At 35.8% G+C, this 27,233-nt stretch overlaps 4 protein-coding genes and 2 pseudogenes across 4 annotated transcripts; 2 read left to right on the forward strand and 4 right to left on the reverse strand.

The window, feature by feature from the left end:
• Nucleotides 1–69: 69 nt before the first annotated feature.
• Nucleotides 70–1,887, reverse strand: LOC125606668 (aquaporin TIP1-2). The gene is made up of 2 exons (XM_048775590.1): nt 1,148–1,887; nt 70–640 (listed from the first exon to the last, which is right to left on the reverse strand). Exons 1-2 carry the CDS (start codon nt 1,532–1,534, stop codon nt 266–268), a joined length of 762 nt encoding a protein of 253 aa, XP_048631547.1. The 5' UTR covers nt 1,535–1,887; the 3' UTR covers nt 70–265.
• A 5,416-nt stretch (nt 1,888–7,303) lies between these two features.
• Nucleotides 7,304–10,408, forward strand: LOC106424822 (LOB domain-containing protein 24). Its single transcript, XM_022705043.2, has 6 exons — nt 7,304–7,668; nt 7,783–8,881; nt 8,953–9,063; nt 9,180–9,473; nt 9,557–9,799; nt 9,875–10,408. Exons 1-2 carry the CDS (start codon nt 7,516–7,518, stop codon nt 7,993–7,995), a joined length of 366 nt encoding a protein of 121 aa, XP_022560764.1. The 5' UTR covers nt 7,304–7,515; the 3' UTR covers nt 7,996–8,881; nt 8,953–9,063; nt 9,180–9,473; nt 9,557–9,799; nt 9,875–10,408.
• On the forward strand, nt 8,643–10,528 carry LOC125606670 (annotated as a pseudogene).
• A 207-nt stretch (nt 10,529–10,735) lies between these two features.
• On the reverse strand, nt 10,736–13,513 carry LOC106402319 (probable magnesium transporter NIPA8). Its single transcript, XM_013843027.3, has 12 exons — nt 13,298–13,513; nt 12,934–13,109; nt 12,767–12,848; nt 12,630–12,691; nt 12,461–12,546; nt 12,310–12,383; nt 12,131–12,233; nt 11,921–12,052; nt 11,747–11,846; nt 11,537–11,656; nt 11,200–11,451; nt 10,736–11,115 (listed from the first exon to the last, which is right to left on the reverse strand). The coding sequence occupies exons 2-12, from the start codon at nt 13,024–13,026 to the stop codon at nt 10,888–10,890; spliced, it is 1,332 nt and encodes a 443-aa protein (XP_013698481.2). The 5' UTR covers nt 13,027–13,109; nt 13,298–13,513; the 3' UTR covers nt 10,736–10,887.
• A 4,735-nt stretch (nt 13,514–18,248) lies between these two features.
• Nucleotides 18,249–22,716, reverse strand: LOC125606674 (uncharacterized protein At3g43530-like). The gene is made up of 4 exons (XM_048775598.1): nt 22,477–22,716; nt 21,664–22,356; nt 21,428–21,589; nt 18,249–21,353 (listed from the first exon to the last, which is right to left on the reverse strand). Exons 1-4 carry the CDS (start codon nt 22,714–22,716, stop codon nt 19,659–19,661), a joined length of 2,790 nt encoding a protein of 929 aa, XP_048631555.1. The 3' UTR covers nt 18,249–19,658.
• A 2,153-nt stretch (nt 22,717–24,869) lies between these two features.
• On the reverse strand, nt 24,870–26,415 carry LOC106424812 (annotated as a pseudogene).
• Nucleotides 26,416–27,233: the final 818 nt, after the last annotated feature.

Consider the following 27,233-nt stretch of genomic DNA (forward strand, 5'->3'; position numbering starts at 1 on the left):
ATTGACTGTTTTCTAAGAATAGCTAATAAGGATAAGTTTAAAAAAAAACAAGAAATCAAGAAGAAAATATAACGTAGAAGCATGCATAATTCACATTCGTCTAAAAAGCCTTCAAGGAAAATTACAACTCCAACAACAAACCCAAATACAAACATACATCAACGGACAAGGATTCATCTAAAAAGAAGATCCAACGGCCACATAGAAATTCAATTACGATGCGAAATAAAAACAAATCATATTACAACAGTAATTTTCAGCGTCTTCAGTAATCAGTGGTGGGCAATTGCTCGTGACCGTTTTCGATGATGTAAACAAAGTCGTAGATGATTCCGGCGAGTCCACCACCGACAAGAGGACCAACCCAGTAAATCCAGTGGTTACTCCATGACCAGCTCACGACGGCTGGTCCGAAAGCGACGGCTGGGTTCATGGAGGCTCCGCTGAAAGCTCCACCAGCGAGGATGTTAGCTCCGACGATGAAACCAATGGCGATGGGTGCGATAGTTCCGAGGCTACCGTTTTTGGGGTCGATGGCTGTGGCGTAGACGGTGTAGACAAGCCCGAAGGTCATCACGATCTCGAAGACGAGACCGTTTAAGGTTCCAACTCCTGCCGAGAGACCGAACGCTGGAACTGCCTGAAAATTTAATGTTTTAAAAAAGGTAGGTTTAGTTGCTTGACGGAAAAGTTAGGTCAAAAGCGTGGTTTTAGTTGGAATATTCATTATGGATAACATAACAAACCGAACAAAAAAAAACTGGTCCAAATGAAGTTTTAGTTAGTTTGATTGTTTGTTGCACAAAAAAAAAGTTAGTTTGACTGTTTTGTTTTTCTATGTAAATCAATATTAAATCCACGAAAACATAATTTTCTCATGTGAGTTAAAATACATTTCACTAGAAATTAAGCATGAACAATTAATTAATTCGTACTATGTGATTTAAATTCAAGATAATATTAAAACTGAAAACCTCAAATTAGCTAGATAAACCGAGCATATTGTTTTAGGTTTCTAACCATAAACTAAAATTAGCTACATACACCGAACATATTGTTTTAGATCCATTCAATAGTTTAATGGCTAATTTCTGAAACCAAAACATTAAACCGATTTAGTATAGTAATAATAAGTAAAAGACGTTACCAAGCCACCGGTGGCGAACTGAAGGAGGAAGCAAGCGACGACTGAGCCAAGAAGCTGAGCAATCCAGTAGAGGAGACCACGGAGGAGAGTGATGTTTCCACCGAGGAAGGCACCGAAGGTAACGGCAGGGTTAACGTGTCCACCGGAGATGTTGGCACCGACAGAAACAGCGACGAAGAGACCGAAAGCATGAGCTAAGGCAGCGGCGACAAGGCCTGAAGGAGTGGTGGCTCCATTGTCAGTGAGCTTGTTGAAAGCGATTCCTGAGCCTGAGCCGGCGAAGACGAAGATCAAAGTCGAGATAAACTCAGCGAGGGCCGCCCTAAGTGCGCTGGGGTGAGTCACTTCTTCTTGGACTCCGCCGATGGCGATGTTTCTGGTCGGCATGATCGGAGAGAATTAATTGGTTCGAGGTTAAAACGTATTGAGAGTAGTGATTGGTCTGGTTTTCTTTTGTGTGCTTAGGTGTATATATATAGCCAAGTATGTGTGTCTTATGTCAAAAGTGTAGATAAAACCATTTCTTCTCTGTCATACAAATAATAGTTTTGTTATTATGAAATATGGGAGCCAAAATAGTTTAATAGAAATACGAGAACTTATAAGGAAATTTGAATGTAATTGTTATTGAGAAAACCTAACATACTTATACATGTTGCATTGTCTTTACATATCTTACCATTTGAGTTGTCTTTCTACAATAGTCGAATATTTCTCTTGCATAATATACATTACCATTTACACTATTTTTTAAGATTAATAAGAGACGATGTCTTGTGCTATTTATATTTTCTGCTGTAATAAAAAGATCACATGCTCGAAAAAGTTATTAAGCCAAATGATTTAGATATCAAAAAACCATATTATGACAAAACTAGCACATAAAGAGAAAATGACTAAATTAAAACTAATTAAATGATAAAATGACTAAATCATTTTAAAACCTAAATTATTACTTCAACTCCACCTTCTAAATAGTAAATAGTAAACTTAAATTCTAATCACTAAACTCAAATTTAAATATAAATAATAAGTCTTTTTTAATTTTTAATTAATGTTATTTTGGTAGTTTTGTGTGTGCTAATTTTAGAATAATAAGGTGTTTTCGATATTCAACGATATATCTTAATGTTTATATTGAAATGAAAGTAAGAACTTGTGGAAATGGTGACTGGCTAATAAAAGGTCATTTAATAAGCAGGAAAAAATAAAGAGGAATTGAAATGGATTAGGGGTTCCATTAATCGCCTAGTTGGATTGATCGGTTGCAAAATTGTGATACGGTCGAACCGGACATAAAAACCGGCTAGCTATCAAACCGCGACGATTAGGGACAATTAATGAAGGAGAAGTCACATGGTGGATCCCGCTTTGATCACGTGTCGGTCGGTTTATAGCGATGATTGGTTAGTGAATGGGATACAGCTGGCTATGTCACTGACCAATCACAACTGCCAGCCTGTCCTTTACCCCTCCCACTCTTTAGACCTTACCTTCCTTAATTTTCCCATGTTTTTCTTTTTCATATTGTGCCCATATTCATATCTTCTGCATATTCTGATTAATTGTTTTCATCTTCCTTTTTTGAATTGTTTCTAATAGTTTTTTTTTTACTTCTCTTATTCTTGTAGAGTATGATTGGTAACCTCTCAGAGTAACCAAGTAAAAATAACATAGAAGTTTTTATTGTATATCATAAATAGAATAAATATTTACTTTGAATTTAACTTTATTCTAGATTTAGCCAAAATTTATCAATTAGATAAACTAACACTTTCACCATTTCAGTTAATTACTATATCAAAGGAGAAAAGCACACTAACAATTTTACTCTAGATTTTATAAGAGAAATGCATTTACTCTATTTTTTTTTCTTTTTAACCTTTTCATGGTGTTAAAAGAAAACCTTTTTCATTTTGACTTTTATTTATTCTACTTTAATCTTATAACCAGAAAAAAAAAGAAATAAATTAGAGTAAATAACAACAAAATGAAAAGTATAAAATATTGTATTTTGTTTTCATTCTTTTATTCTAAATTTACTTTTAAATAAAAGAGTAAAAAATTATTTTACAAGCATGAAAGACAAACAGAAAAGTGAAGTAAAATCAACTAAATATTTTTTCCATTTGATTAGAAAAATGTAGAGTAGATGATGTTTTTATTCTCTTTTTATTTTCACCTTAGTTGTGATATACAGTCACACCTATACTGTTATAACTCTAAATTTCTCTCATTTTTTTTATAAACTGTTTTCTATATGCTTCAAAATGAAAAAAAAAGAGTTACCCTTTTATAGGTTCTGTATCTTGTTTTTTTTTTCAAATGATAAACTAATTCGTAAATAATTGTTAATTTTTATTTTGCTTTCCGTTTTTTAAACTAAAAATACAAACAGTAACAATAGAAACGAAAAAAAATGTGGCACTTGGTGATAAAAGCAAATAATATATATTTTCAGCAACTACCGTTAAGAAACCAAAACATTTCTGTTCAAAATATTATATATGACCAGAGATCATTAGTTTAACTGGAAAAGATTTTGGCTATTGTTTCAGAGGTATCCAGTTTGAATGACTGCTGGGACGAAATTAATATAACATACTGTGATTTCGGATTATATGACCTATATACACACCAAAATATCCTTAATCACTATTGTCAAATCAAACTAATTACAATAATGGGTGGGGGGGGGGGATGTGAAACTTTTTCTTTTCTCCATTATCGCCGGCCTGACACAATGGCCGGTGGCGATTTTGACCTCGTAAAGTTCCCAACAATTTTAATCAAATAAGAACTCTTATATAGATTCTGAAATTCGTAAAAGCTTTATATCAAATTACCCCTTAAGTACGCATAAGAGCTAACAAACGTAGTGAAATTCACGTTACCATTTGTGAAACTTATCTAGAGCATTTGGATCCCAAAATGGAACTTACATAAAGTAACTTACCAACAAATAAACACACACATATATTGTCAGAATTCTATATGACAGATAAAAAACCTCCAAAAATAATATTGTCGTATAGCAATCATTACAGAGTTTTATTTTATGAATTGGAATAACTATGTCTCCATAGAAATGAAAAAAAAAAATGATTGATCATTGAATGATTAAAAAAGAAAAACCTGATTAATTTAGACCGCAAAACGCTAAAAATAATACTGAGCACTACGTCACAAAATTGAAAAGCAGAATATGCTTTTGGGATATGAGGCTAACCAAACTAACGCTTTCAGAATTAATCAAATGACAGAAGACAAACAGATTAGGTAAAGTGTATAAATAATGAGAGCATCTAATCATTTTTATAAAATTTAAATACTTCCTTAAGCATTAAACAACAAAACAAGAGGTCGCCGTCGCTTATACGTGCACCGTGCATGTGCAAGTGTATATTTGGATTCTTTTTAGATAGGGTTTACAATTTTCAAAAGTTAATCCATCCCTTTACAAGACACGAGAAATGGTATAGTAGTGCTCTTGTCTCGTGGACTCATGTTTAGTTAAAGCTACAGCACTTGCTAGTTGCTTCGAGCCGAGATATCTAATTCTTGCAATGAAATTTCAAATAACCTTTAAAGATATAATTATGATTTTCGTCAAATTAATATATTTCATGTTTTTTCCGGTCCAACCTACATTATAATTTGATTAATATCATGTTTTTCTCTCATTAAATGTATATTAGGAGAAAGAAGAACAAGGCAAAGATTCGAGATTAGAATACTACTAAACAGATAACGTTTTATATGTCTAAGTACACGTAGTGGACAAAGAATTGAGATTAGAATACGAAGAATGACTTGGTATAGGGATCAACAAGATAGGGCTATTGTATAAACAGCTCATTCCAAAATAAGTGGTTAGTATGTAAGTGTCACTTCGCATTTTAAAATCGTGAACCGGCGATGACTAATTGTACATTATTAATTCTTAAGTTGTATCCTTTTTCTATTCATTGTCAAATAATATTAAAATATGTTTCTATTCTTGTATTCATCCAAAGAAAATTAATGAGGTTTGTATAAGTCTCATCAGAGAACTGCACAATAATTCGCTTTGACATATCTAACATCTGATCATAGAGAATAGAAAACCTCAGACATTAAACCAGAAATGTCGCGGCATTGATATTGTATGTAGAAAAAATAAAGATATGGACTTGTACCATTATCTAAGTCTAACACTTCCAAACCTGGTTTGTTGGGAGTAGACATACATATATATCCTTCTATATGATTTCAATTTGAACATTGTTATGAATTTGAGAAGCAAAACAGACTCATTAATTAATAAGAAAATTAACAGATATCTTGCTACCATCTTCATCTAGGGGGTAACTCACATCAAGCAAAACATGAGTGAAGACTGAAGAGGAACGTTTCTATTTCTGAGACAAACAAGAAACCATGACTAGTTTACTTCATAACAAGACATTAAAATGAATAACGAGCTCAAAATGCAAAAGAAAAAGTATACCATCAACTAGGTTCGCCACTGCCATCAGTGATGAAAAGTCTTTGTGCAAAATTCAGGATTCAGAAATAAGAGAGTAGCATTAAACAGGAAACAGAAGCCATTTTTTCCCAGCTGAACATTTTCAAACTCGTTTCAAGTTATCAAATACCAAAATTCTTTTTTTGAATTAATGTTCAATTCATTCAAGAAAAAAACCTTTTTACAGAGTATGCTACATAATTTGAGAGTTTTTTATGAGAACTGAAACAGAGAACAAAACAGAGTTTATCTTACTGTTTTCATGGCTTTAGTATACTTGCAAACGTCCACGTAACCTGGAGATACGGTTTCTTACTGCTTTATCCACGCCTTTAATCAAAGTTGCAGGACTATAAAAAACAGAGAATAACGCAATGCATGGAATATACACTTACCAACAAACTGAACATAAATAAAGTGAGAAAGAAAACAGAGAAAATGTGATCAATGGATAAAAATAGAACATGCAGATGCACTCACACACCCAGCCACCCACACAAATAAGAAATAACTTGGAGTGGCAGAGGAGAGACTAATGATGTCTCTCTAATCTCTTCATCAACTCTTGCGCCAACAATTTCATCCATGTTTCTCTTCCTGGTCTCGAAAGACACCAGGTCTGCCTGCAATCATTTTAAATGCATGTGCTCGGATCTGACCTCATGACACAATCTCTTTGGTTAAGATTCATACATGGTGGCTGAAAGTGATGATCATTCATGAAGCCGTTTAGCAGCCATGCTCCTAACTTACACCAGCTGTACTTTTGGCAAGCATCATGTATCCTTGTCAACATTTGGATAGGTGGATCAAAAGGCATTATTAACAGGAGAAATTATTCAAGCTGATGCAAGCAACATTACTTACAGTTAAGTTCAACCCTACATATTCATTATAACTCTTTACGCGCTAACACAAAAAAAAAGCATCCAAAACTCAATCCTCTCACCTCCACCTCACGTTCCTTCCCTGGTTACCACCATCACTGACCCTCTCTCTCGACTCCTGAAATCAAATTCCATTATGCAACTCCATTTTCATCATCATCATCCATGGCCCATATCTCATCCCTCTACCTTCTCCTATTCCGTCCCCATACATCTAATTCCCTCTTCTTAAAACATGACTCTTCCATCAGCAACTAGAGAAGAGACACCCTAGTCCTGCTATTTGTTTTATGCCATGTCATAACTTATGTGCACAGCTATGCAGTGACAAGGAGATAAGAACATGCGTATGAATGAATCAACTACGAATCATGTTAACTCAAGTGAAGACTTTCTTGGAAAACTCTTGGTTTGGCGACCACCAGTGGGTATGGAGAAGAACCGGATCTTTTGGCTATCTTGACACTGTGGTTGGGTTTGGTTGGAGAAGCACTTTTGTTACAAAGATAGTGAAAGAGATTATGGTTTTGGTAATGTTTCTTCTCTCAGTTTTCCTGTAGTTATACATGTATACATATTGTAAGGAGACGACATCATACTTCATTGTGGATTAAAAAAAAATTAACGTCTGGACTTATATAAATCACTTTGTTTTGTATTACTATTGTAGTTATGTTACTGAAAAAATAATTGGAGTTGTGAGATTTGGAAGATCAAGAAGCTGCATCTAACGGTAATATATTCTAACTAGCCATAATGATTATTAATCAACATTCATAATCTTGCCTTATGTAAATGTCATCAAAAGTTTCATAAACTGGAAAGTAGCCGTTGGATCATTGGAAAAGAAAAGGAAACAAAAGAGAATACAAATAAGTGAAAGATGTGCTGAATCTTTTTGAAATAAGTCCAATCCTTGTTCTTAGATTTTCACAATCTTTTTGTAATCTTTCCTCTCTCTTTAGAAATCTGTGATGAATCCTAAAAGATGTGCTGCTTGCAGATATCTGAGAAGAAGATGTCCAAAAGATTGCGTTTTCTCACCTTTTTTCCCTCCAAACAATCCTGAAAAATTTGCATGTGTCCACAGAATCTATGGTGCTGGAAATGTTTCCAAAATGCTTCAGGTATGTAAAATCTTTTTTTGTGTGTGTATCTTTTCTCAATCCGAAACTAAGACAATTGCATTAGTGGTTTATATATAACAGTATGAATATTGATGGTTGATCTTTTTTTGACAGCAACTTCCTGTTCAGACAAGAGCTGAAGCAGTGGAATCTTTATGCTTTGAAGCAACATGTAGAATTGAAGATCCTGTTTATGGATGTGTAGGGATGATTTCTTTACTCCAAACTCAAATTCAGAAAACTGAAAGGCTTTTGGCTAGAACTCAAGCTGAGATCACTGTTTCTCAAATCAAACATAGCCAAAACCAACATTCTGAGTTTATGTAATATCTAAGTTTCATCTAATAAATTCCAAATAAAAGTTTTCTTCTACATCTCTTTTGCTGATTGGGTCTCTACTCTCTTGTACGCATTTGTATCCAGAAGTTGCTTGTCTCGTAAAGTTTCAATAGAATATGTGTGAAAAGTTAATGTTCTGTCTTGAGAAAACTTAACACTACAAATTTCAAAATCATCTTTCAATGTTCAATGACTGTCTGTAGCCTTGTTTGCTACATATCTATTAGTCATTGTCGTAAAGAATGTGAGTCTTTGCACTGAATCTTTGCTGCTGTTGTTGAATGGTTTTTCTAGCAATGTTGATACTTTGATCTTGACTTTATCCTCATTAATTTTCTTCTCACAGTATGATCTTTGCATGATCTGCAACCTTCCAATTTTTGAATAACTAGCTTTAGCTTTAGGTTTGTTATGCAATGCAATGTTACTTTCCTTACGTTTCTTTGTTTCAGACAATAGTTGTAATGTTCTTGTATGGTTCAGAATCATATGATAGTTTTGTGTGTTTATAGTAAACTTATACAGACCTCTGCTCTAATTGGAGAACCAGCCTTATCTTTATTTGACCGTGACCACACATATACTATGAAGAAATAATCCCAAAGTGAAAAGCCAAAAAAAAAAATGAGGTCAAGGATTGATGTATTTGTGATCATAGAAACATTGAGAAGATTACAAAGAGAGTGATTTGATAACCACAACCATACAAATCAGTAAGAAAGTTATCCAGAATAATCTTCTTTGCCTCCAACTCATCATTTCCTTTTACTATATTACCACATCTTTGTTACAAACACATCTTTCTAGCATCTGCTGCTACTTTCTGGTCACCATGGCTTCAGCTACTTTCTCTGTTCCTAAACCATCTCTTCAGGTACCTTCCTTCTTCTTCTGACAGGCTCTTAACAAGTTTAAGTAAATGTGTTTGTGTGTTTTGGTCTTCAGGGTTTCACAGAGTTCTCAGGATTGAGAAGCTCCTCTGCTTCTCTTCCCTTCGGCAACAAGAAACTTTCTTCCGATGAGTTTGTCTCAGCTGTCACTTTCCAGACTTCTGCAGTGAGTTCTCTGTACCTTCCATGTTCTGCCTTGTCACACAAACTAGTACTTTTCAAAGAGCTGTCTCATTCATCCACCATTTGTAACTGATCATGTTTCTACCATATGGGAAGCAGTGGTGGATACAGGAAAGGTGTGACCGAGGCTAAACTAAAGGTGGCCATCAATGGATTTGGTCGGATTGGGAGGAACTTCTTGAGATGCTGGCATGGTCGCAAGGACTCTCCCTTTGATGTCATTGCCATCAACGACACAGGCGGTGTCAAGCAGGCTTCTCATCTCCTTAAATACGACTCTACTCTCGGAATCTTCGACGCTGATGTGAAGCCTTCTGGAGACGCTGCTCTCTCTGTTGATGGAAAGATCATCAAGATTGTGTCTAACCGCAACCCGTCTCTTCTTCCCTGGAAGTAAGTCAAAACACACTGTTCTGTGTCTGAAGTTGATCAGTTTTTGTCCGAAAGGCAGATAATCATTTGAATGGTTTTGTTAGGGAGTTGGGAATAGACATAGTCATTGAAGGAACATGAGTGTTTGTGGATAGAGAAGGTGCAGGGAAACACATTGAAGCTGGAGCCAAGAAGGTTATCATTACAGCTCCAGGCAAAGGACATCCCAACTTATGCTGTTGGTGTCAACGCTGATGCTTACAATCCTGATGAACCCATCATTAGCAATGCTTCTTGCACTACTAACTGTCTTGCTCCCTTTGTCAAAGTTCTAGACCAAAAGTTTGGTATGCAGCGGTTTCTCTTTAGTCCTTTCAGACCAATGATACTAGTAACTGATCATGTTTTGCTAACATTTTCAGGTATCATAAAGGGTACAATGACAACAACTCACTCATACACCGGAGACCAGAGGTTACTAGATGCTAGCCACCGTGATCTAAGGAGAGCAAGAGCAGCTGCACTAAACATTGTTCCCACATCTACAGGAGCAGCTAAAGCTGTGGCTCTCGTGCTCCCTAACCTTAAAGGAAAACACAATGGAATAGCTCTCCGTGTACCGACACCAAATGTCTCAGTGGTTGATCTCGTTGTCCAGGTCACCAAGAAGACTTTCGCTGAGGAAGTTAACGCTGCTTTCAGAAACTCTGCAGAGAAAGAGCTTAAAGGTATCCTCAAAGTCTGTGATGAGCCGCTTGTGTCTGTTGATTTCAGATGCTCAGATGTGTCCTCGACCATTGATTCATCACTTACTATGGTTATGGGAGATGATATGGTTAAGGTGATTGCTTGGTATGATAATGAATGGGGTTACTCACAGAGAGTTGTTGATTTGGCTGACATTGTTGCCAACAACTGGAAGTGATTTGTAGCTTTTGAAACCAAAACTTGTCTCATGTTTTCTCCTTTTTTACATTCTGATTCTCAAAATATCGGTCAAGACTGTATAAACTATAGCCCTGAGTTGTGGATTTGTAATAAAGTTAAAACTCAATTCAAACTTGGTTACATTTGTATCTTTTTAAACATTACCGAGTTTACTTATAGCATGTTGAAGATCGTTTCTAAATCTTTCTTCCATTAATCTGCATAATTGTTTATTAAATCACTTTTCAAGAATTTGAAATCTGGACTTCATAATGTAGAATCGTTAATGAATTTTTAGTTAAACCACTGGAAAGAGGCTTCCACTACATTTGTACTTTATGAAACTCTTTTTAACAGACCTCAAACAAACAAAAAATTTAATATACAGAGATGTAATGTAATAATATATTTTGGTTTTTGCAAAAATACATGTCGTGTAATGTTTTTTTTAATGGGGTCCTAACAACAGAGTTTGCTAAGAGAAGAATGTACCTGAGAAACTGTCTACTTAAGCCTTTGAAGGGTGATGATGAGATGTCTTTTCAAGCATTCTTGTTCCTTCTTCTTGCATGGCTAGTTTGCTCCATCCTGATCCTCCTCTCATGGACAATATCTTAGCCCTCTCGAGCCCGTTTCCTCTAAACCCTGTAATCTTGGAAGATACCATCGGCATCACAAGAATAGCAGATGCGTTGATAGAGTCTTCACCAAAGCCCAATGCTGCTAAACAAGCAGCCTGCAACACACAATAAAGAAGGGTTAAAGCTTGTTGTTGATAAAGGTTACCATTGAAGAGATATTTTTGCTTTGTGGTGGGTACCTTTGTCTTGGCAATTAGATCAGCAGCTTTCATATACATTCCTTGTACAGCTACTCTTGTGTCTTTGCTATGTCCATCTTCAAATGATTGTGGTATCAACCTGTCCTCTTCCGAGGACACTATTGAGTCAAGAGATGATGTGTTGTCTTTTGTCTCGTTGCCTCTTGTATCATCAGGTGCTAGTAACGATATGCCTATGAATACGCACATCATTCCTAATATGAACATTGTCGTTCTTAATGCATCAAAAACCTGTTTAAAAAATAAGAAAATAATAAGCCTAATGATATAAGATGACCAAACTAATCATCTAAGATCCCTTCTTAGCAAGATGAACCTGAAACTCTTGAAAGTAGATGAATCCTGTACAGATGGAGAAGAAAGTCCAAGCAATCTGAAACATTGGAACTATGAGAATTGCATCATAAAGAAACAACCCTTCATTCAATCTTGTCATCTGCAACAAAAGCACATGTTAAACATCTTTACTTTAGTGACTTTATCGTCTCAATGGCAACAAAAATTCCATTGGCTTTAGGACTTTTACCCAGAATCCAGCTGTACTAAGAAATAAAAGAAGCATAGAGTATGTGAACCAGCTGTGCAATTGATAGCTACTAGACATGGCCAATCTCAGCAAGTTTGAGCTGAAATATGAAACTCAAATCAGCATTTGAAGCCATATGTGCATAACTTATCAGTTTGTTCAACCAAAACTCACAGTGACTTGGCAAATAAAACGGAACATGATCCTATAGCGCCGGAGACCACAGCATATGAGAAAGGAAGCAACAGTTTCCAATAGGAGCTAATATCTTGTCCAGGTACAGATATCAACAACACTTCTCCTTTCCTATTACATTCCGATTAAAGATATCATCACCAAAGAGGGAAATTTTTTTGAAAAGGTAGTGCAAAGGCTAAGACTAACCTATAGAGGAAATGGTTTACAGCTACGATTATAATCAAAATCCCACAGTATACCAAGAATGTAACATTGCTGTATTTCTCTGCCAACTGTTCAGGTGTAAAAACTGAGCATAGAAGACTTTGCATTAGCCCACACTCAACTGATAGACCAAAAACTTTTATGTTGAAGCAAAAGTTTACCTGGAGACTGGTGATTACCAAAAGCTACAAGGAAGACGTTTCCAAGTACTATAAAGGCCGTAGCAACAAGTACTCTGTGACCAAAGGCAGACCAAATAAGATCAGAAGAAAGAGGAATAAGTTGCAAATTACAGTGAAGATGTTGACGTACTTAACGGTGACCATTTTGTTAAGAACAACATAAGCAAAGGCTATGTTGGATACAAACTGAATAGAACCAAGAGCTGCTAGAAGAGACTGCAAAGAGAGAGAGTGTGGCAAGGTAAGAAAACAAAATAATGCAACCATCAAAATCAAAACCACTCTCTCTCTCTCTCTACCTGAGCAGCATAACCAAAGGAAATGAAATTGAGGCAATTCCCAAGAAGAAAGACAAGGATCCCTGTAAGTTCCCAAGAGGGTCAGAACTAGCTTCATAACATAAACTTCAAAAGGTTTTAAAAGACTAAAGCAGTACCAACTCTCCATGTCTGAAAATGAATAATGGGCTTCAACGTCGTCTTTCCTCCACCACTATCCTGTAAAGCTAACCTCTCTCTCTAATAACAACACACATAATCAACAAAGTAAGCTTCAGGAGGAGAACTCTAACGAAATGGTATTGGGCAGAGGCAAAAGCAAGACCTCGTTATGTCCTAATTTGAGAAGGTTAGTGCCGAAATTAATAGCAACGCTTCCAAAAATATTGATGAAAGCTCCAATGACCCACTCTCCCATGGTTTAAAGAGAATCAATTAAGGATCATCTAAAAGCTGCAAACTTTGGCGCAAGCAGGCTCTCTTATAAAGAGCTTCGAAACTCTGCAAGAGAAGAGAGAACCCTTGTAAGCATAGAACCTAAGAGAGAGAGAGGGATGGTTATTGCAAGAGACACAAAACAAAACAAAAACACAAAAAGAGAAACCCTCCATAAAACTTCTTCATCAGAGGGTTACAAAATTGCAACAAAGGGTTTGGTTAGATTAGCATAGAAATGAAGAGGCGAGAACCTGCGAGGAGAAGAGGTTCAGATCCAGATTACAAGTCTTCGTCTCTCCCAACAAAACAAAATTGGCGTCTGAGTATAAAGTTTGGATCTTTTTCCCTTTTATAAAGAAAAAAGTTTTGATTTTTCTTTTTTTTTTCTAAGGAAGAAGACTCAGTCGCCGAGAAAATTCTCAACGACGGTGACGGGATTAGAGAGATTCGATCATAAAACTTAAAAGTGAGGTTGTCTTTTTTAATCTTGTCTTCTTGCTGCTCCTCACGTTTTGTTTTGGCCTTCTTTTTTACCATTTTATTTAGTTGGGAGGGTTAAAATGTTTATTATTAACTCCATATACCCCATACCCCCTTAAATGAATTCTTAGTACCCCCTCTCTATTCTTCCTATCCTTTTATCCTTGCACTCCCCCAAACTAGCCTTTCATTTATTCTCCAATTAAATAAACCAACCATAATTCAACAACCTACATGGCCCATAAAACATCCTTAACCAATCAGATTTCTCCTGACCCACATGTCTCCTTCTTCATCGTACAAGCTTCTTCCTCTCATCCTCCATTAGCGTTTTTTGAAGCTCAAAAAATAGGTAATTCAGGTTCGTTTTCGATGATTTTTTTTATGATATTACATTTAAAAATCGTGTATATGATGGATAACGTTAAAAAAGTAAGATTTGATGAAAATTTGAGAGATTAAAAACGATTTCAAAAACTGTGTTTAGGGCTATCGGGTATTTTTAACGTCCGTTTTGGATGAATTTTTTTGCTGAAATGTTATTAAAACAAGTGTATATCTCGGCTAGTGTAAAAAAAAGAAGATCCAATGAAAATTATGAGAGATTTAAAAAGATTTTGAAAAATGTGTTTATAGATTTTGGGTATTTTTATGTGTGTTTCGATGATTTTCTGTGTGTAATTTCATTTAAGATGAATTATACATCATGGTTGATGTAAAATACTAACAATAGGGTCCTAAAAGCGAATCCCTTATATATTAAAAGAGAAGCATTGTAATAAATGCATTCACATTATAATAGACACGTGTCAACCTCACAATGATTTGATAATAAATATGCTAATGCATTCACACGATAATCATAAATGTGTTCACACTATGTACTTTATATTTTTTTTAATATAAAACTCACATACATAGTTCCAATAAAACTCTGGATTTTTCGGTTCGAATAAAAATAGATAACGAATCAAAAGTCAAACTCTATATATATTATTTTTATATTTACGGATAAAGTTGAACAAAATATTCATAAATTTTGATTCGATTCGTTATCCGTTTTGATTTGAACCAAAAAATCTGGATATTTGAAACTCTACAAAACAAATCAAATACTAGAATACAATATCAAAAAAAGAAGCAAATCACAAATACCAATATTTTTAGGAACATATATCTAATTCAATATGTTATATGCATATATATACATATATAAAGAATTATATATATATATATATGTTATATATATTATACTTTATATCAGTTTTAAAATATTTTTATGAATTAAATTTATTATATTAGGTACTAGAATTTAAAAGGTTATATAATGTTTTATTTTGTAATGAAATGTTATTATAAAAATTATTTTTAAAATTTTATTTTATTTACGAATCAAATAGGATATTCTTTAAAATTCTAAAACATTTCGGATATCTGAGTCACCGAATATCTAGGTGGCTAAAGATCGAATCGACAAGAATGCTTTCAAATACTCAGATATTTGATATGTGTCCACCCTGATTTACAGATATAATTTTATTAAATGACTAATGTCAAGGTCTTTTTTATTTTAAATTAATTTTAATTTTATCTTTATGTATTATTTTGTACAAAAATGTTATTTAATATTAATTAACAATATCTTTATATATTTTTCAACTATTTTATATACTTTTTACATAAACATACATGTGCACCTTGATGTGAGCACCTTCTAACTAAGTATTAACCACAACTGAAGTATCTAATTTTTTTGAAAGTTGAAATATTTTTTCTTAATGCTTCTTTCACTACCGACCAAATTGTAGTGAAATGATTTGTCTTAATAATATTCTTTTCTATTTCTTAAACTATTATCGTTTAAAAACTATAATATGAAACTATTGGTTCAACATAACGACTATCTAAAATTCATAATATGAAAATAAATAAATAGTATTAATTTTTGGTTTTTACCGAAAAAACTAAAAAATCAAACATTTTAACCGAATAAACTGAAATGAATATTAATTAAAATAATAGTTATATTTTAGAAGATTAAAAACAAAAAAAAACGTAAAACCTAACCAATATCCAGATAAAACAGATTTAGTGTTTTTTATTAAAAATAACGAAACTAATAATCACATTCCGCGCAAGGCGCGGGTTATTACCTAGTTAGTTAGTACAAGGATAAGTTCTGGGTATTACTGGTATAACTAGTTTTACTAAAGAAAAAAGGTTTACTGGAAATACTAGGATTACTATATTGATATTTCTTACTGTGATTTCTAGTATTACTATGTATAGTACTGAATTAAATTAGTATTAGTAAGAGAAGATTGTACGGTGTGATAATTAATTCTAAACATCTTAATAATGAGAATTCTAATGATATTCTATTTTATTTCAGGACAATGCAAAATTCGAATTGCACAATCATTTGTTTTGATTATGGGGGATATTATATGAAAGATGGGGCTGAAATAAAATGGATCTCGGGAGGTGGTGAAGGAGAAGATGAAATCCACACGATTGTGTTGAGGAAATCAATGGAGGATATCACTTACTATGCTTTGGTTGAGCGTATTTGCAGAAAGATAAGGGTAGATGAATCTAAGGTGCAAGTGAAGATTAGTTACTTTCCAATGGTATTGTATTCGTACAAGCCATCATACATCTGGAATGATGAAGACGTTTTTGGTTATCTACTGCAAGTAAATCATGAGAAGTGTAGAAGTGTTCTACATGTGGAGTTCATCAATGAAGAAGTGCAACTTTCAGAAGAGGATGATGAAACTGATAGCTATGTCGGTCTATCTGATAGAGAGGCTACAGAGGCTGGTGATGAGGATGGTACTGAGAATGATGAAACTGATGTCTATGTCGGTCTATCTGATAGAGAGGCTATAGAGGCTGGTGATGAAGATGGTAATGGTGGTGTGCTCACTTTTCACGAAGACATTGAGATGCATGATGGTGTCAATCAGAGACGGGATGATGGTATGGATTTGGTTATAGGTCAAGAATTTATAACCAAGGAGGCAGCAAAAGTTCTTATTCAAGCAGCGTCGTATCAGAAATCTTTTGAATTTGATATAATTAAGTCAGATACTAAGAGATTTGTGGTTAAATGTCGAGGAGCCAAAGATGGGTGCAATTGGTTTGTGCGAGTTGCAATGTTAAAGACGTCAAATATTTGGACGGTTAGAAGTTTCATCAAGCAGCATACATGTTCTGTCGTTACAAGAACACTGCCTGATATAGAGGTTGGTGATGAAGATGGTACTGAGAATGATGCAACTGGTAATGAAGGTACTGGTGGTGTGCTCACTTTTCACGGAGAGATTGAGATGGGTGAGAATGTCACGGAAAGAGATGAGCAAGTGTTTGAAGATACAGAAGTAAGACCAGCAGTTGTCTATCAGCCACGGGATGATGGTACAGGTTTGGTTTTAGGTCAAGAATTTAGAACCAAGGAGGAAGCAAAAGTCCATATTCAGACGGCTTCACATAAGAAATGTTTTGAGTTTGATATAACTAAGTCGGATACTCAGAGATTTGTCGTTAAATGCCGAGGAGCCAAAGACGGTTGCAAGTGGTTTGTGCGAGTTGCAAAGTTAAAGAATACAGATCTTTGGACGGTTAGAAGTTACATCAAGCATCATACATGTTCTGTTGTTACTACAAGAACACTGCCTAATAGAAGGAAAGGCACATCACAAATCGTTGCATCTGTTTTGGCTCAAGATTATCCTGGTACATTTGACACACCAGTTCCCAAAGTTCTGATCGATTTGGTTCATCGAAAGGTTGGTGTGCATGTTTCATACACCTCAGCATGGAGAGGAAAAAGAGAAGCTGCTAATGAAGTGCGAGGAAGTCCAGAAGAGAGTTTTACTTTATTATACTGTTATATGCACATGCTGGAGCAGACAAATATTGGCACAAGAACTCGTGTGGTAGTGGATGAGGCCAACAAATTTAAGTATCTGTTTTTTGCCCTGGGAGCTAGCATAGAAGGGTTCAGTGCGATGAGGAAAGTCCTCATTGTGGATGGAACACACCTGAAGAATGTTTATGGTGGAGTTCTCCTTGTTGCGACTGCTCAGGATCCTGATCATCACCACTACCCAATTGCGTTTGGTGTAGCAGATGGTGAGAATGATGAAAGCTGGATATGGTTTATGGAACAGTTGAAATCAGTGATATCTGATGTCCCGGGATTGGTATTTCTTTCAGATAGAAACAAAAGCTTGATCAAGTCAGTACGTCTAGTGTTCCCTGAGGCCGAACATGGGTATTGTATATGGCATTTGTCTCAGAATGTTAAAACCCACGTCCATAACAACAAAGATACTTGTGCAAGCAAGTTTAGAGACTGCGCACACGCTTATACGGAGGCTGAGTTCAAGTACCAATATCATGCTTTTCGCTGGAGGTATCCTAGTGCAGCAGCGTATCTTGACAAAAGTGTTGAAGAGAAGAAGTGGTCTAGATGTTACTTCAGAGGAGATAGGTACAATGTTGACACCACCAATTCAGTAGAATCTTTTAATGGTGTTATCAAGGAAGCGAGAAAGTATACCTTACTACCAATGTTTGATGTTATCATTGCGAAAATGTCTGAATGGTTTAACAACCATAGGAAGGAGGCAGCTGAAATACCATACACACTGAAGCTTGTGCCTATTTTGGAAACCGAAATGTCTAAAAGATGTGTTGATGCAGGATTTCTTACAATTGACGAACTAAACAGCTTCCATCTTGAGTACAGTGTGCATGGTACTGACGGCAAGGTTTATACTGTTGACATGGCTAGGAATACTTGCAGTTGTGAGCAATTTGATAAAGACAAATACCCTTGTGTGCATGGAGTGGCTGCTGCCACATTCATGTCTAAGGCAGCGGGAAGGGAACTTCATCTATCTGAGTATTGTTCAAAATACTATTTGGTGGAGCAATGGGCTTTGGCTTATCACAGGACCATATATCATGTTCCTCATATGTCTGATTGGGTTATACCAGAAGATGTTAAAGCAAAGAAAATACTTCCTCCAGACTATGACAAGAAGAAAGGAAAACTACAACAAACAAGATTTCCATCAGTAGGAGAATCCCGTGGAAGAGGAAAAAGAGGCAGAGGGGGAGCTAGAGGAGCCAGAGGCAGAGGCAGAGCCAGAGGAGAAGGTATGGCATCGTATTTTGAATGTGGGAGTGGTTCAGGTACTACCTAGGGTTTACGGAAGATTACTAGGTTTATTATGTGCAATTTGTACTACTAGAGATTTCTGGTATTATTATGTGAAATTTGGATTACTGAGTTTGACTGATATTATTATGCGCAATTTGGATTACTAAGTTTTACTGGTATTATTATGTGCAATTCGAAACCAATATATATCACTAGGTTATGTGTAATTTAGAATATCTTTATATGATTATTTTAAATTCGTAGGCTATGATAAATATATAGATTAGACTATTTTTGTTAATTATTTTCAATATTTTAAGAAAATCTTAACGGTTTCCCCAAAAACTTCCTTAACTTTTATTGTTAGTATGTGAATGGTAGAGAATATAGTAAGGAGAATTTAACAAAATACATATTTCTGGTATATTGTTTATGTAAATATCTTCTATGACGATAATAATAGGGAAATGTCTTTGGTTCTACTACCAAAAATTTATCTCGGAGATGGTTTTACTAGAAAAACGTAAAAATTGCAAAAGTCTTACTATGTGTATGGTAGTATTACTACCACCTTGAGGATTACCATAGGTATTACTAAGTGTTAAAAATAATATTTTGATATTTATGACGGCTGCACGTTTTACATGTGAAATGCATTTTTTAATTCCTTTTTAAATAATATTTTTTCATTTTTAGTGTTTTACATGTGTTTACTAGTTTTTGGTATATCTTTTTTCCTTTTTTTGTGCTTTTGAGGCGTAAGAAACCCAGTAATTCTAGTTATCTATCTTACTCGTTTTTGGACATAGTAACACTTGTAAATCTAGTTTTCCATACCTGTTTCAAACATCCAAATTATGAAGTTCAAACATTCTACTACCAAGTTTCAAACATCCAAAATACTTAACATCCCAAATACATAAAAGCCAAAATACATATCATCCCAAATACATAAAAGCCTAAGGCTTTGTTTTACGCTTCTTCCCCTCCGTGAAAGGAGTCTGCACCCACTGTGATTTCCTCTTTGGTCTGCCACTCTTCTTAGGTGCAGCAACAACGACATTCTCCTTGCACCTATACATGATCCAAGGACTCGGTGCTTCCTTGTAAACGACCATGATCCACCTTTGCTTTTCTTCCTCACTGTATTCCTCAACAACTTCCTCAGCATGTTCCTTCACAACCTCTTCCTTTTTTTTCTCTTCATCCGCAACTTTCTCCCTGCTTTTTTCCTCTGTTTCCACAGCCTCTTTCTTTTGTTTCTCTTCTTCCACAACTTTCTCACCTTTTCCAGGTTCATCCTCCATACGCCTAATTATTGGTCTCCTTGCAGCCATTGCCTTAGTCCTACCACGTGGCGGTGTTGGAGTTCCCGCTGACTGACTCCCACGTGGTGGTGTTGGAGTTTCACCGGTTCTGTTCGTCTCAACCCGAGGCTCATTGTCATCATCTTTGGGAGTTCCCTCTGACTGACTCCCATGTGGTGGTGTTGGAGTTTCACCGGTTCTGTTCGTCTCAACCCGAGGCTCATTGTCATCATCTTTGGGAGTTCCCTCTGTCTGATTCCCACGTGGTGGTGTCGGAGTTCCTTTTTCTATCTCTGTCTCCCGTGCCTCAGATTCCACCTCCTCAGTCTCATTTTTCTCCTTTTCTTTCTCCCTGGTTTCAGACTCTTTTCCTTCAACTTCTTCTTCTTCATCCTCTTTCCCTTCAACTTCTTCTTCTTGATCCTCTTTCCCTCCAACCTCTACTTGATCATCTTCCCCTTCAGCCTCAGATTCCACCACTTTTTCTTCATCTTTCTCATCATTATTCTCATTCTCTTCCTCACTGGTTTCAGCCTCTTTCTCTTCACTTTCTTCTTCATCATGTTTCCCTCCAATCTTTTCTTCATTCGCAATTTCCTTCCACAATTTAGCAGCTTGTCTTCTACTTCTCTCCTTCATTTGCTTCAACTCTTCACTTTCACTCTCACTGTCTTCTTCCTCATCAGCCTCACTATTTTCCTTCTCTTTCTCACCCTCTTGCTGAGCATTGTCATCAGCCTCTTTCTCACCCTCTTCCTCAGTATTCTCGATGTTATCTTTTTCTTTCCCAGCCTCGTGCTCAGCATTAGCTTTCTCCTTCTCAGAACAAGCTTTGTCCTTCTCTTCATATGTATCATTGTCCCACTGTCGAAAATCCATGTCTTCACCATGACTCGGCTCCACTTTACTCTCAATAGAAGTTAGCCTGTCTTCTATTTTCTTAGCCCTTCTTCTCAAAAGCCGCTGGTTCTTTTCAAGAACACTCATCCTTGAGCTTTGAGACTCCAACATTGTCTCCACCGTGACGTGAAGTCCAGCAAATCCTTCTCCCATGAACTCCAAAATCCTCTCTTCCAGACCTTGCAACCTCGAATCTAATCCAGAATTAGAGGATGATCCTTCTGCAAACGTCACCTTCTCTTTGTCTTTCTTTTTTGGCAACACTCCTCGTGCAGCTTGATCCAACTCATATAGCTCTTCCCACCAAATATTCTTCTGCTTCACATTTAACCAGTAGTTCCAAGTATCACTTGGGCTGCCCTGACGGTCATACTCTCGCTCCTCATCAATGATACGAGCCAGCATAATTTGCTCACCAATAGTTGGAACTAAGACACTGTTGATAACCTGAAAATAAAACAAAAGTTAGCTCAAATGAGTTTTTTGTTCTACTAGCTTCTACTATACATATATACATGTACCTTTGTTTCTCCAACCGCAGCATATATGTCTTCCAAAGGATAACCCCTAAGACTGGACTTTGTAAACCGGCTCTTACACATCCTTGGACATTCTTCACTGGCGTCCTCTGAATAGATTCTAAACGTCTTCCCCAGATCCGGAATACACTCAAAAGCCAGAACCTAGAAAATCCATTGTTACAGTGTCAAATTTGAATTATAAAACAATTAAAAATTTTCTAAACTATATGCTTTACCTCTAAAGGGATGATGAAACCAGGAAAGGCGCATGCCTCTTTCACTTCACCCTTCAGATGGTTCATCACGTGCTTAATCTCCTTTATTGCATCCTCAAACGTTAGACGACCCCAGGGAAATGATCTGCAAGCATCTAAATCGTCCATCATCCTTAATATGAAGTCGTCTAAATTTCCAGCATCCTTCGGCTTTCCTCTGATAACCCGACCAAGAAAAAACAAGACTGTCATCTTCAATCTATCTGGACACGGCGGCATAGACAACATCTTCTGCTTCACATCAGTGATGGTGATCTTCTTTCTGTCATGGAAGTAATAATCCACAAACTTATAACCTCCAAACTTCTCATAGTTTGGTGGATAATCACTGCAGTCTAACCCAGAGATGAGGGCATGCTCCCTCATAGAATAGCGGATGGGTACACCATTAACCGCAAACCATGCAACATCATCTTCTGGAGTACAAATGGTGCGCAATAGTAACATCCACATCCCCTGAAGCTTCAGGTTATCTTCGTCTGGCATGTGGAAGAAATGTCGAAACTGAGGATGGCTTGTGAACCACGCAGCCTCAGGCTTATCCCTGATGAGCTTTACTGTCCTGGTCACGAAGCACTTAGTTTGTATCTTCGAACTCTGGGGGAACTCGCTGCTTTTGAAGTAGAACTCAAGGGGTTGATTCGGTTGCATTTCCTGCAATCAAAATAAATTTATACATGTTAGTAATGCTAGTAATACAAAAAGTACTTGTACTACTGCTAATTACTACTCAGCATTTCTCACAAACAATAACAATGAATACAAAATATATACCTCTCTTTCAGACCCCTCCCTATCGGACCCCTCTCTTTTGGACTCATCTGAGACTGAGAGCGATTCTACACTCGGTGCTCTCGCTGGCTCTCTCACTGGCCTACTCTTCTTACTCTTCTTACTGCTTTTCTTGCTCTTCTGAACTCTCGGTTCTGGTTTTTTTGCAGCCGAGTCCGGTTTCCTGACTCTAAGAGACTGACGACGACTTTCATTGGGGACTACCTTTTGATTTTTCTTCATAATTTTCCTGTACAAGACATTACAACACTCAATCACTCTAAATTCAAATCGCAAAACAACAACACAACATCAACTAAGTTTCCCCAATACAATTTTATTAACAAAAATTAAATACAATTTATAACTCAAATCGGAAACAATAGATTCGATGTAATATATACCTAAACAATAGATTTACCAAGTTCTTATCCAATTTCAAAGCCAATATCTAAACATAAGACACATTCAAAGTTTTCCCCAAATTTGTTTTCAAATCTACATACAAATTCGACCAAATAACAACCAAATAAAGGGAAACTAATCACTTACCACAAGGAACGAAGATGGAGCCTCGATTTCGACAAAGGAGGATGAAGAAACGAAGCGGTCTCGACTTTAGGGTTTCAGACAAGAGAGACAAAGAGATAGTTGAGACACGAACCACCAAGGAAGAACGAAGATGGATTTTCGATTTAGATGGAAAACAAACAAGAAAGAACGAAAATGGATACTCTAGGGTTTCAATCTTCGATTTTGCAATAGAGAGTGTCGCAAGGGGAGGGTTGGGAGAGAGACAGACCCGATGATTGAAAATTTTGGAGAAGAGCATGTTGAGTAATTCAAAACGACATCGTTTTGGTTTAGATGGGTCGGGTTTTAGGGTTTGTATTGTATGGATCGGATCTTTCTGGTTAGATCTTGTAAATAACTAAATTATTTTAGGGCAATCCGTCTTTAGCCACGTTTTCTGTTTAAAAAAAAATGAAAAAGAAACTATATTATAATAAAAGGATAAATGGGGATTTTTTTGGAGGGTAGAGGGCATACGGAGTTAATCTCCTCGAAAATCGAATGCAAAGTTGTTGACCCTTTTGACCTTTCGTTTTCATTTTTCAGACAATGTTAATGGATTTTTCCGATGAGGCCGGTTTTGGTTATCGTTTCAATGACGACGGCTGCTTCAAGAAAAAGGCTCTCCATTGACCAATGACTCTCCCTTCCTTGTTTTAAAAAAAAAAGAAGAGGCGAGAGCCACTCAACAATGCCTTTTTTACAAGAAACCTCCAGGTCTGTCTTGACTCTTTGCATTCATTTGCCCAAATCTGGTTCTCTCTCTGCTTATTTCCTTATTTACTTTTAAGCTGATCATTACATTGGTTTCATTTACTGCTCCTTTCTCACTAGTTACATGGCCTCTCTGTTATTTCCTCGCAAGTTTTTGTTTCTAAAGACAATCCTTCAAAGTTATGTATTAGTTTTCTAAGTGGTGATTCCCTGCGTGCAGGTTTATCCATCCATTGGAGCTAGAGGAGGAATACACTTTATTAGAGGGAAAGCTAAGCTAATAATTGATTTGCCCAGGTGCTGCTAGATGGAACATTTTATCTTCAAGATATTAGTAACAAGAATTTTCAAATCTTACTACTTATGATCAGAATCCCTGTTAAGCAATGTTGTGAGAGGAGTCAAAACTCAAAAGGGTTCTTATAGCATTGGCAAAGAATGTGTTTATCTAGCTTTTGTTCTTAGCCATCTTTTCTGGACGTCAACCTCGTGGGGGGTAAAGATATTTTTGCACATGCTTCAAGAAGACCAATACTGCAATCTTTTGGTTGGGATGATATTCCAGAGAATCTTTGTACAGATGGGAAATCCACATGTCTTTCATGTTCTGCCTTATGTCAGCACTGAGAGTTGAATGAAGTATTTATCTCAAAACCAAGATGTTTAAGTACTATTTTATCGTTCTTTAAGTCAACCTCTCATGAGAAGACAACTCCAAAGATAGCTTCCTATTCTTGCCTCATGGTTGTAGCTTTTGTTCTTCCGCAGAGGAACCCCAAAACCAAATTTGTAAAAAGAATATTTTTTACTAAATTGTCTATAGCCTATAAAAAATCTCAGGACCCTAGAGAGTCACTAGTGGAGCACGAAACAGCAGCATATCTCGTAGCCTGCTCGGTTGTCTAAAATGTTCCCAGCCAGTGCCATTTCTGTTGTGCAAAGATTCTTGATCTCAGTTCCATTGGTCAGTGAATGACCACAACCTTAAATCTTGTATGTTTGGTTGTTTTAGAGAGCATCTAAGACAATGGATCCTGTTAGTAACAGCTTAGAAAGTAGTTTCTCTATATATGTCTGTTTGGGAATCACATTCAAGTCACATGCTAAACTTGGAAGAAACTGAGTCTTAATCATTAGCTTCTCATGTTTTAACTTTGTTTACAGAAGAAGCATTCCAATACTCCATAATAATATATAACAATTGAAGAAGTTTCATGTGCCTAGGAGAAATGAAACTAATTTTAACTACAAAGCAGTACTGAGGAACCGATTTGACGCTCTTCTCGATTTGAAAGGCTTGAAGCGGCAAGAGTCTCTTCTTTTCCCCTTCCATCTTCTGCCATTACTCTTAGAAACTCTTCAAGAGCACACTGCATCCACTCATACCGACACAGTTCCAAAGCTTCTTTAACATTCAGCTGTATGTTTATACAACAAACCTTTATCAGTTACTTTTTTACTTATAAAACACATACAAAAGCAACAATGGGTGCTACTTACCCATCGCCTCTCGCGGTTTTCATGCTCTGGCCATGTCGCAAGCTCTTCAGTCACCTCTAACGCAAACATATAGCCTTTACATCCACCTAAGCAGCAGTCAGGTTCCGCACTGCTACTCTTGCTTCTAAATTCCCAAACTCCTAATGGCTCTTCCTATAGTAAGTACATTCAGTTAAATCTACATTCAGTTAAATCTATACAAGAACTTCCTCGGTGATTTTGAAAGAGAGACAACTCACTCTTAGTATTCCTTTAACTCCTGCTTCTTCCATGGCTTCACGAGAAGCAGCTTCAAGAACGGTTTCATCATCTTCCCATCCTCCCTGAAGATATTTACACATATTAAAGTTTCAAAAGCATCAAACATGAAGAAGTTGATACAGGAAAAGACAAAAAAAAAACCTTTGGGAAGACAAGATCGTGTCGATTAGGAGATGATACCATAAGAACTTGAAGCTTGTTTTCAAAGTCAACACTCGAGTCATCCTCATCTTTCACCACTCTATACGGAATGCATCTGTCATCATATATGTCAACACCAATTATTTACTTAACTGATTTTTCCACCATTTAAAAAAAAAACATCATATCAAGAACTATTCAAGAATTAATAAAGTCAACCGCAAGAAACAAAAAAAAAAAAGAAAGATTAAATACCCAGAAACAAGACGGAAGTTGTTGTCATAACGTTGACGGTCTCGTCCTGTTCGTGCTAAAAGATTAGACATTTTTAATAAACCTGCGAAGATGAAACCAACCCCAAATTAGAAGAAACAGAGAAGAACAAAAAAAAACAGAGATAAGAAGGGGAAGAAATTAATTACGAAGAAAATGCAGCTTCTAAGCCTTTTGAGAATATAAAAAGGTTCTGTCTTTTGACTGTTGGTTGGTGTCAGCAAGAAACATCAACATAGCTTCCATGAAGAATCATCTTGTTCAATAATAAAGTTCATCTTTTTTTTTCACCCAGAACTAAAGAGAGAGAAAACTGAAACTCAAAGAAGAAGAAAAAAGAGAAGGAATGGTTATGGGGATGTTTGCCATCAATAGGAAGCAGAAGCTGAGAATTTTCCGGGGGACAAATGTAAGAGCTGACCAAGGGGAGCATTCAATTCTTTAATAACCACCACCCATCTTCTATTCACATTTCTTTTTTTTTATAACATTTTTTTTAGATATTTTTATGTATCATGATGATGATATATATATAATGCACTTGGTGAGTCCACTTACGAGTGTTTTATTTAGTTAAACATAACCGATAGGGAGCCAGCCAGACACAACAATCAATTTTAAAGTCGGATATAGCTCTGAAATGGATACGCTTCCACTTGGAGAGAAAATGCTCTCAGCTGGTTCGTTCGTTTACTAGTTGTCATCAACACATCATGTATCCAGCATCCTACGAGACAGTACGAGTCATAAAGATCAAACATGTACGAATATTCGATGGACTAGCCTATCCCTCTTTTTAAATCAGAACTAGATTCTTATCCGCACTCGGATTATATTTTGATTATCTTAAACTATTTGAAGTTTCAATTTTTTTTTTGTATAATCAGAGAAAATTATATTTTTATTATTTGTTTATTATATATCTTTTTTATTGTATATTTGTGAATATAAACTGAAAAGGTATTTTAAAATGTTTAACATATTAATTCTAAATTTTAAAAGTTCATTATAGCACATATTATGTTCTAACTTCTAACACAAGTTTTAAATTCAAAAACATAATTTAAAAACAATATATAATAATTTAAATTTAAAAATAGTAATTAATTATAAAATATATGTTATGCAAGTTCAATGTATATTTTATTTCAAATTATGTATTTTAATTAAATTATACAAAATTTTAATATTGGTTAAATAGTTTGACCATATGTATTAAAATCTACTGAATTGTATAACTCAATGTCTAAGAAAAGTTTGATATACAAAATTATAATGAGTTAAATGGTTTTCCTGGA

The sequence above is a fragment of the Brassica napus genome, unplaced genomic scaffold, assembly GCF_020379485.1.
Source record: "Brassica napus cultivar Da-Ae unplaced genomic scaffold, Da-Ae ScsIHWf_923;HRSCAF=1314, whole genome shotgun sequence".
Taxonomy (NCBI): Eukaryota; Viridiplantae; Streptophyta; class Magnoliopsida; order Brassicales; family Brassicaceae; genus Brassica; species Brassica napus.